Source organism: Protomyctophum bolini (assembly GCF_963924005.1).
Source record: "Protomyctophum bolini genome assembly, chromosome: 3".
Lineage (NCBI taxonomy): Eukaryota > Metazoa > Chordata > Actinopteri > Myctophiformes > Myctophidae > Protomyctophum > Protomyctophum bolini.
The window spans coordinates 18,940,818-18,951,362 of NC_137864.1; the positions used below are offsets into that span (position 1 = coordinate 18,940,818).

Below are 10,545 nucleotides of genomic sequence, written 5' to 3' on the forward strand. Positions count from 1 at the left end.
GAGAGAGAGAGAGACTGGCAAAGAGGGGAAAAGGAATGCATTGTTTGTGCCTGGAAGGTTACGAGGACATCAGTGAGAGTCCAATTGTGTTCTTGGGGTGTGTGTGTGTGTGTGTGTGTATGTGGATGCACGTGTTGAAGCATATATATATACCCTATGCTAGATGTCATGGTGGCTGTTGATCAGGGCTGTAGTGATTGGCTTTTTAGGCGTGAGGTCGGCATTTGGATGAGCACCTGCAGGGGAAGCAATATGAACATAGCGTGAAACGGGATCATTCCTAGTGGAAACAAAGGAACAAATGCATGAATGCACACCTATATACTGTACATATATACTGTTTTGACTACTGTAATCTGAAAAGAATATGGACACATTTATTTTCTGTCTTATTTGTTCTGTCCTTTTCTTTCTCCTTTTTTCTGTTTTTCATGAAAAAGAATATATGCTGTAGAAATTGCATAACATTATATAACCTAAAAATGTATTTGACCAAATAAATAAATAAATAAAACACATAGGCTAATTAATACGCCATTCTCTAATAGCAAACAAGAAATGTGTGCACACATTTTTAAACGGGACAACATTTTGTACTATAGAAAATATGTCGCAGGGGATTTGAGGAAAAGCACCACACTATATGTCAATTCCATGTATCAAATTTACCTAAATAGCGCATATAGATCACATTGTAGATCACACAGTAAAACATCTAACCATGGGACATTTCATGAGCTAATTCGAGGCAGGACAGCTGTGTACATGTGTGAGTGAAATAGGCCCTCACCAAATAAATAAATAAATAAAACACATAGGCTAATTAATATGACATTCTCTAATAGCAAAATAAGCACAGAACAAGAAATGTGTGCACACATTTTTAAACAGGACAACATTTTGTACTATAGAAAATATGTCGCAGGGGATTTGGGTAAAAGCACCACACTATCAATTCCATATAGATCACATTGTAGATCATGTACAGTACACACAGTCAGTAAAACATCTAACCATGGGACATTTCATGAGCTAATTCGAGGCAGGACAGCTGTGTGCATGTGTGTGAAATATAGGCTCTCACCCCGCTGCAACTCGTGCACTGTCAGTTAACTGGTGTTGTCTCGGGGCTCGTGAGTGAGGGGTTTGGGTGTCAGTGCAGATTCGAAGGTCAAAGCTAACATCGTGGTCATCGGGGTCGTGAAAGGCCACTGCACCACCGTGGGAGGAACATGGTTGTCGAGCCAACCTATACACAGGAGGAACCATAGCAGACAAATGGGTCCCGATAGGTCACTAGAGAGGGCAGTTTTTGGGGGGTGATTTTCCACTCATGTTCAGCTATAATAGGTCAATTACATAATGTGTCCAATATAAACGGAAACTAGCCTATACATTATTTAAAAACAGGAAAATACCTGACCCCAACCTCCCCTCCTTAAAAGTCTTACGCTCTCAGTTACTCAAACAAAACAAAAAGTTTAGGTCATCAAGGCCTCGGAAAGGAATGAAGAAAGTGCAGTAAAGTTATTCTGAAACTAATAAAAAAAGAAATGTCAGGCATGCATTCAACACTCCGGCATTTACGTCATCAGGATAACCACAACATTGGTCAAATGCAGGACGGGAACCCCTTTTGGTGTTTAAAGCATTATGTTATACTTTAGCTATTGAAAAATAGCAGATATACAAGCTCATAGCACGGCACGCTACGAGCTTGTAGATCTGCTATATTTTTTGAAAAATCGTGAATCATGTGAAGCAAGTCTTTGAATATATATTCTTTCAGAGAGAAAGTTTTTAACTCAAATCTTTGCTTCTGGGGGGGGGGGGGGGTCCCTGGAACAACATATTTTCAGATGGGGTCGTGTCCATCTACAGATAATTGTTGGGATCCTTGACATTAAATAGTTTGAGTAGGCTACCACTGATATATAGAAACATAGGTTTTTCAGAAAACTGTCTGATTTAGAAGCTTTTTCTTTAGAATCGTCCTGTGTAAATGGGTTAAACTTACTTGTGTTGTCTAGAAGAAACAGTCTTTAGTCTATAGTGCGTGTGAGCCTTGGTCTTGTGACGTTCTATCCGTACACTGAACTGACCACCTTCACGGATGCTTTCACTTCACCTGATCGCCACGACACCTGCAACAATACGTAGGCCTACAGAACACACAAGAAGATGCACTCGGCATTCTGATTCTGATATGTCTCAGTGCAAAGTACCAATAAAACATAGCCAGCGATGTATATAGGAATTAAAATGCAAATACGTTCGTTAAGTGGGTTGCCAGGGCAGTTCCACATATGACATGACATGAGACGCTAATACAGTGAGTCTACACAGCAGGCTCTGTACATTACTGAGGAATACCATCATTTCACATTTCATTAAGCCTTTGTCAACTTTGATCCACACATGGAAATGCAGAGCTGCCAAAAAACAACAACATCAGATTTGTATACAGACAGTAAACCAGATCAGTCAAAGCCACAGGTGTTCATCATTATACAACCATAAGAAAAGCAAACCATATAGCAGCCTATGGAGCTAGCTACTGTAGCTAAGCTTTATGCTACCGAACAACACTGTCCAGGTACATATATAGACGTATACAGAGAGAGAACACCACTGTACTGTCCCCGTCCCCCCTCCCTTTGTTCCGGAATCCTCCCCCGTTAATGAATGAAAAGTGTTCCGATCCACGGCGCACATATAACACATTTACTGACAACCCTTTAATAAAAGGTACATACATCATTCACCATTTGTTTTGCATGCTGGCGCGGAGAGCCCTGCTCGCTCAAGCTAGCTGTCACGCAAGAAGCCACTGACATTGTGCACGAATAATATAATCTCCAAAATGTAGCCACCGACCAGGAATCTGTTACAAAACATCCGCGGCCGGAGAAGACGGCGCGTCCCCTTCTTCTTTTACATAAGAACGAATAATCAAAACGATACAATGTGTCATCTCGGAGCGGCGATCATCGACACATTTTCGCGGCAGATCATGATGTATAAACACACACACTAGGGAGAGAGAGAGACTCCCCGCACACACATACACTGCACTGGCACATATTCACACGCTCGCTCGCCCACTCATCCGTCCGCGCACACACACATACACACTCGCGCACAAAGTACACACATACACACACCGCTCCGAATGTGGGTCACTGGGCCTTGCTCTCCCTCAAGCGTGCGGAAACAGTTCCAAAGCCTGAGCCTCCCTCCCTCTCTCCCTCTCTCTCTCTCTCTCTCTCTCTCTCTCTCTCTCTCTCTCTCTCTCTCTCTCTCTCCCTCCCTCCCTCTCTCTCTCTCTCTCTCTCTCTGCAGTCCGATCGCTTCCGCACACTAAAAAAAAACACTGTACTTTATAACGCTCCCGGTCCGTGTATGTGGCTTATTAACGTCGTATTATGAATCAAAAAGCCTTTACCTCCCCGATTTCCCGTCCATTTGGCTCCGTGTTTTGCTTTTTTAAAGGTTGCATGGAGCGGGCGGTGGGGGGGGGGGGGGGCGAGGAGGGGGGGGGGGGGGGGGGGTGGGCTGGACCCTGAGTTGGGTAGAAAAACAGGAGGCCTACTTCATATTACGACGTACAGGCATGCGCAGTGTACACAGCAGAGCTGCAAGTACAGTATGATGATGAGTGATCTGACGAAAGAGAGAGAGAGAGAGAGAGAGAGAGAGCAAACAGCAAGCAAAAGGCAACATGTTTGTAGGCTAGTATTTTAATTAGGCCTATATTCAAGAAGCGACTCGTATGGAATGCCAGACAGATTTGTGTTATATAGATATCTGTTAAATATTATGGGATTCTGCATGTTTTATGACCTATTTGACGGTTGTGATAAATTATTGATATCTGTCCATGCAGTCTGTCTAAACCCTTTATGATATGCACATCGAAATGAATGTTTTACCTTTATTTGTGCAATGCTGTTCATTTATAACATCTTAAAATACAGCACCCGTCTCTATAGTTGTAGGCTACAATGTAGTTGTATGTTGTATATAATTGTTGTTGTCGTTATAATATTTAGTATTATTATTTTCCTTTTTTCTTTGTCAATGGTGGTGCTGGTGCTGCAGGGGTGCGAGGATATAGGATTTGGCAACCTAGTTGGCAAATAATTTGAATTACGTTTTACTTGAATTTTCTGTATGCCTGTATATACCTGTCATTTTTCCTCTCTAAAAATGAAATAAAAATGTATTTAAAAAAAGCACACGTCCCCATATCATACACAAAGGCAATGTGATTTTGCAGGGCACGTGATGTCTGGACTGGACCGCTGGACCTGGACATATGTTTTAGTGAATGGGTGGTGATCATCATCATCATCACTCACACAGAGGCTGCGGTACAATCAGAGGTAAACTAAACGTAACGTTACACAACCACCACCAGGGTGGCCCGCGAGGCGAGGTCGTCGAGGAGGAAGGGGGTTTCCCTCGACAGCCAATCAGACGCGCTGCTGCAGTCCATGACGTGGAGGCTCAACTGTGGATTCCCTTTAGTGAAGTTCAAAATGTTTAAGGAAGGAAGCTAGGGCCTAGGGAGGACTTGCTACACACTTAATTAGGCTATAGACTCATTTCAGAAACACAATTTGTGGCATGTGGAAATAAAATAACAAAAATAAGTATGAGCACATAGCCCTTTCAAATGTTTTTTATGCCATTATAGCTAATTCCAGGTAAAGGTATAAGCCATATTTCATATAGTGAAAATAGCAACTTATAGCAACAATTAAGCTCACAACACATTTTGCATTGTGAGCTTGTAGATTTTCAATTTTCACTAGGCCTATTGATATTTTCTGCAATGTACTGAATTTATTTTTGCCCATTGTTACGTCGGTACAATAGGCCATTGGTCATCACTCATCAGCACGCTCGATAAAACGTTGACGTCATATACGGTCATCACCATCATGGCATGGTGGGTGGTGGGTTGTCACAGTAAACCTCCTTAAACCTGTAGTGGGAGAGTGCTCATGATCAGTAGGGCTATAGCTCTCTGGTCCATAATGCATTGCAATTAGTTCTGGCATTAGAGCTATGGACCAGAACTATAGCTCCAACAGTTATAGTTTCCCAAACGTGAAGTGGTCGGTCCTTAAAATCAGTGGTTTTGTTAAAAATAGTAGTGAAAATAGCCGATCTACAATACATATTTAACGCTTTGATTATAATAACATGCTCAAATAGGGATAGGTTATTAATTGATTATTATATAAATGATGACTGATTATTAAATGATAAATCATTGATTATATTATATCAATTATATTGTTTTAGGGATGCTAGCCCCTCCAACGTCTGGCTTTCAGAAATTATGTCATGTGGCAGCCAAGTCTATGGACTTTTAATATTTGGGGGGGAAAACAGGATCCTACTCGTGATGTCATGTGGCACAGTAGCATCCAAGTCTATGGACTTTTAATATTTGGGGGGGGGGAAACAGGATCCTACTCGTGATGTCATGTGGCACAGTAGCATCCAAGTCTATGGACTTTTAATATTCGTCTTTACAGAGGACCCCACTTGTGACATCATGTGGCAGATCCACAGTCATGGGCACGGGGACCACCAGTGGTCCTTGAGGAGGTTCCAGGTGGTCCCCAGCTAAATGATGGAGAGTTGCATAACCAAATGAATCCTATGTGTTATTCATGAGATTCAACAGTTTTATGAACCCCGTGTCCGTCCATCCGTCCTTCCTCCTTCCTCCCCATCCTCTCATCTTTCCATCTCAGAGGTAAAAAGCCTTTCCTGAAAACACCCACGAAAACCATCAACAACATAAGAGTATAGAGCACTTAGCTTTGGAACAGCCTGTCTTTGTTTACACAATTGTGACAAATCTAATGGACCCACACTATTTCCCACAAACAAATCCAATTAGCCCCTTGGCCCCATTCTGTCCAAGGGAGTTTGCCCATGGAAAAGTTATATCCAGTGCATTCTGATCAACACATCTTAGACTGGAACCAGAAGACATTGGGCATTTGGGACCATGTTAGAAATAGTTTTGATTACTTTAACATGTCATCCCTTAGAACGAATGCTTGTTGTTAATCGATAAACTAAAACAATCAATCAATGAGTCAACCGTCAGTCAGTCAATTCATTGATTGAATCAATCGGTCAACAAAAGGGTGGTTTAATTAGGTAGTCTCACTGCTCATCATAAAGTATCATTATTTGTGCACTCGTAAACTGAACTCGTAAACTCATACCTGTACTCAAAGCTTGAATTGCAGTGGGATAATGGAAAGTGGGAGAGTGCTGTGGGACATCCTCTCCCCAGTCCCCACACAACAAACATTTCATCACTGACTTGGCACCTTGCCATGAATGGTAAATGTGCACATGAGGGTGTGTGTAATATATATCAAAGGCAAAGTGTGTGTGTGTGTGTGTGTGTGTGTGTGTGTGTGTGTGTGTGTGTGTGTGTGTGTGTGTGTGTGTGTGTGTGTGTGTGTGTGTGTGTGTGTGTGTGTGTGTGTGCGTGCGCGCGCGTACGTGCGTGCGTGTGTGTGTGTGTGTGCGTGCGTGCGTGCGTGCGTGCAGCAAATAATCACATATAGCCATACTGTATGTTTAAAGCCACCAGATGCCTTTCAGTGTGAGATGCAATTCTAATGGAATGTACATTTTGCAACAGACCTTATAGTAATCAATATTGAAATCCCAAACCAACAGGCAGCTTCAGACTTTCACAGTGGGGTTTAATTGAGGCTTAAATACTGACGGGCAGTGACGGTTGATGACATCAGGCCTTAATTGCTATTACAGTATATGCCTCTGGGGCTTGTTGTAGTGAAGACAATGTTATACGAAGAGATAGGAACAGGAATTATGTAAACTGATCACTGCTATACTGTAGCATGCATGTGTGTGTGTGTGTGTGTGTGTGTGTGTGTGTGTGTGTGTGTGTGTGTGTGTGTGTGTGTGTGCGTGTGTGTGCGCGCGTGCGTGCGTGTGTGTGTGTGTGTGTGTGTGTGTGTGTGTGTGTTACTTAGACAGAGCAAAGAGCTCGTGCTACAGTCGTTCCAAGCTTTCTGGACAGAGGAAACCTCACCAGCACCAACTATCACATCAGGTTGTAATAGCTTTCCCTAATTTAAAATTGTATGTTTGTTCATCTCAATTGTGTGTATGTCTCTGTCCCTTTGTTACCGTTTGTGTATTTCATGTTTCTCACTTTCTGAATGTGTCTGGAAGCCGTCATCCTCAGTCACTCATATTGCTTTGTCTATCCTTTATCGGTGTCTTTCCCCCTCACATATCCTCATCGTTCGTCACACATCTTCAGAGATGTCGTCCCTTCGGGAAAAGGAGATGCAAAACGTCTTATTCCGACCTGATGGACAGAGGTTGGTGGAGTTTATAGAGATTGTGGAGCTGGAGCAGGGAAGGCATTTTCTGTGTGTTTCAGGTATGTTATTTCCTACTGCTCATCTTACATAGTGTAGTGTTTATATATTTTTTTTTAAAACACTCTATCTGTTTTGATACGACCTTTCTTTCAAATATTATTTCATTTTCATAATAATAAATTAAAATGCAATCCTTGCATGATTGTACAGATATTTCTACAGTAAATGGTCAGGGTTGTTTTCATATTTATTAGAAATCCAGTTACAGCTATTAGGATGCTTTTTGACAGACAATAAGATAATAATATAATACAGATGATTTTACTTAATAATTATGACAGTTTGCTGCATAATCATTGATCCGATCACTCCTTGTGAGATTTTGTGCCGCCCCACAAAACACACAATCTACTTAGGCTTAAAATGTTATGGTCCATTACTTTTATTTCTGATTATTTGTTGTGCTGCAATGCATATATTTCAGTGGTTCTCAAACAGTGGTCCAGGGACCACGTGACTACACTAGTGGGTCTTGAAAGGATTCCAAGTGGTCCCCAGCTAAATGATGGAGAGAGTTGGTAACCAAATGGTCCCTGAAAGATTTTTAACTCTTGAGAGTGTAAAATGAAACCAAATGGACCCTTCACTTAATTCTACACGAGAATGTAAAATAATTGTTATTTTGATCAAAGTTTGCCTGTTATCTCTCCTATACCAACATCAATAAAGCATGGAATTGTGGACAAAACCTTATCCAGCGACAACAAAATATTCAAAGTTTTGGGTCTTAGAGGCTAAATCTCGTCAGACGGTGGTCCGTGCTGAATATATGGACCTTGATATGAACAGATATATTTGCCTGAGGAAAAGCAATGTTGTATCCCTACTATATCTGTAGTTCCACAGAGCAAGGAGGTACAGATATGCATCGTCAGATGTCAGACTAAGAAATCCCAAAAGTCTGGATCCAAGGGTTGCCATACCAAACGCTCTCGACTTGAAGATTCCTACAAGAGGACGGAGGTCTGGTCCCTTCAGGACCTGACTCAGATTGATGGACGAGACCCTGATATAGTGAGTTCCTTTATCCACATTTGCTTGGTTTCAGCTTGCTGTTTTCTGATTAATATTGGGTACAAGATGTCTGTCCTGGATGGAATGGAATACATACCACAAAGTGTATTACAAAGCTTTGCTGTTAATCACTAATTTGACATTCTTCGGTTCTGTGATCAGACAATTTATTTTATCTTATGTATAAAAGTTTGTTAAATTAAAGAATGTCTGAATAGTTATTGAAATTACACTTACTTCAAATTCTGTCATCTTTTGGTCCTTTGTCAGGCCTGTTTCTATAAATAAAACCTTTATGTCTTGTTTGATACTAGCCTGAATTTTGATGTTGTTTCTAAATAAAGTGTATTACTTACAAAATGTATTACAAAATTGAAATATCCCTTTAAGTTACTTTGTGACTACAAATATAACTTTACTACTAGTACTGGTTATTTGATTGTGGTTTAATCATAAATAATAAGTTGATTTCTTTGCTTAAACATAACAGCCAGCCAGCCAGCCAGCCAGCCAGCCAGACAGACAGACAGATAAACACCTCTTTAGTTAATAACACTTTTTTTCCTCTCTTTCTTCTTTTCTACACGCTCCAAGGATGACCCTATTTTTCTGATGCACTTTGACAAGGCGCGTGTAGTGACTGCCATTACCTGCTCGGCCAAATACGCCCTGGTGCGTACCCTGGTCGTCCTCAGCGACCGGTACTGTCAGAGTAAAGTCAAGTTGACGAACTTTGACTTGGCTTACATCAAACCTACATGCAACTACACCAACAGAGGGGACTGTGTTGTCCTCATGCAGTTCTGCTTCTATGCATGCAACCTAGTTTGCCTGTCCATGTGCCCTGTCCCTATGGACTAAATATTGTATTCTCCCTCTCTCTGTGTGTGTGTGTGTGTGTGTGTGTGTGTGTGTGTGTGTGTGTGTGTGTGTGTGTGTGTGTGTGTGTGTGTGTGTGTGTGTGTGTGTGTGTGTGTGTGTGTGTGTGTGTGTGTGTGTGTGTGTGTGTGTGTGTGTGTCTTAAGGATGCTACCGCTTGGCTACAAATGTAAACTATACTTGTGTTCAAATTTGGAAGCCTCTGTAATGTCCATAAATCAGTTGTGAGGGGCCTGCAGATTGCAGGAATACCCAAGCCGAGTATCAGTGTCTGTGATAATTGGCAGTCGCCATATATGGAGAAGGCGGTGCTTCCTGTACCCTTGATCTGGATCCTGAAGTACTTTCAAGTTTGCACATCCACTATTGTTTGTGTTCAAGAATTTCTTGTTAAATGTGAATGCAAATAAAGATGTTAAATGTGTGTGTGTGTGTGTGTGTGTGTGTGTGTGTGTGTGTGTGTGTGTGTGTGTGTGTGTGTGTGTGTGTGTGTGTGTGTGTGTGCGTGCGTGCATGCGTGTGTGTGTGTGTGTGTGTGTGTGTGTGTATGAGAGAGAGAGAGAGAGAGAGAGAGAGAGAGAGAGAGAGCGAGAGAGAGAGAGAGAGAGAGAGAGAGAGAGAGAGAGAGAGAGAGAGAGAAGGTACTTATTTTTTGTCTTTGTTGATCAATGTACATATAGGTTTTGTGTGTGTCTAGGCCAGTGAATTAATGGAATGGCATTTTATGGGAAATGTTTCTGAAACATATCAGTCAATAGTAGGCTATCACTAATTGTGTGGAGCACAACTGAGGGACATACATTAATTCTCCAAGACAGTATAATCTGCTTTGTGTCTTCATTGCTAATAAAGTGAAGAGAGGAGAGTCCGCACACAGGTTTGCTCCAAGGTGTTTGCTTTTTATTCAATACACCATAAATAAGACACAACGTTTTAAACGTTGTGTCTTATTGTGTACTTACCTTAGTCCAGCACCAGACAGGAACTGGATGTGCGCTAGCCACCTACCTTTTATACTTCATTGCTAATAAAGGCTTCATACAACTTGATCAAAGCCAACTTTGTAACACTTTTGTGTTTAGCTAAATAAACAACTTTATTACGATATGATTATGGGTATGATGATCATGATGATAATCACGATTGTTACACTCAGGCTAGGGGTCTCTAGGTGTAACATGAAAATGGACTTCCT

At 41.5% G+C, this 10,545-nt stretch overlaps 2 protein-coding genes across 11 annotated transcripts in view; one reads left to right on the plus strand and one right to left on the minus strand.

Annotated features, from left to right (window-relative positions):
- Nucleotides 1-3,543, minus strand: part of LOC308312953 (circadian locomoter output cycles protein kaput-like) — a 34,327-nt gene extending 30,784 nt beyond the window's left edge. For 2 of the 10 annotated variants that reach the window (XM_080759773.1, XM_080759765.1), the window contains exons 1-4: nucleotides 2,757-3,210; nucleotides 2,018-2,162; nucleotides 1,085-1,249; nucleotides 154-280 (exon numbers count right to left, since the gene is read on the minus strand). In XM_080759773.1, coding sequence (XP_080615899.1) covers nucleotides 154-170 — 17 coding nt within the window. In that variant the 5' untranslated portion in view covers nucleotides 171-280; nucleotides 1,085-1,249; nucleotides 2,018-2,162; nucleotides 2,757-3,210. Of the gene's footprint in view, nucleotides 1-153; nucleotides 281-1,084; nucleotides 1,250-2,017; nucleotides 2,163-2,756; nucleotides 3,211-3,445 lie in introns of those variants that run through there. The other 8 variants (XM_080759766.1, XM_080759774.1, XM_080759770.1 and 5 more) reach the window with 7 other exon arrangements.
- Nucleotides 3,544-7,335: 3,792 nt separating this feature from the next.
- On the plus strand, nucleotides 7,336-9,332 carry exoc1l (exocyst complex component 1 like; the record flags this gene model as incomplete). The annotated part of the gene is made up of 3 exons (XM_080758937.1): nucleotides 7,336-7,456; nucleotides 8,296-8,471; nucleotides 9,066-9,332. 3 exons carry the CDS (start codon nucleotides 7,336-7,338, stop codon nucleotides 9,330-9,332), a joined length of 564 nt encoding a protein of 187 aa, XP_080615063.1.
- Nucleotides 9,333-10,545: the final 1,213 nt, after the last annotated feature.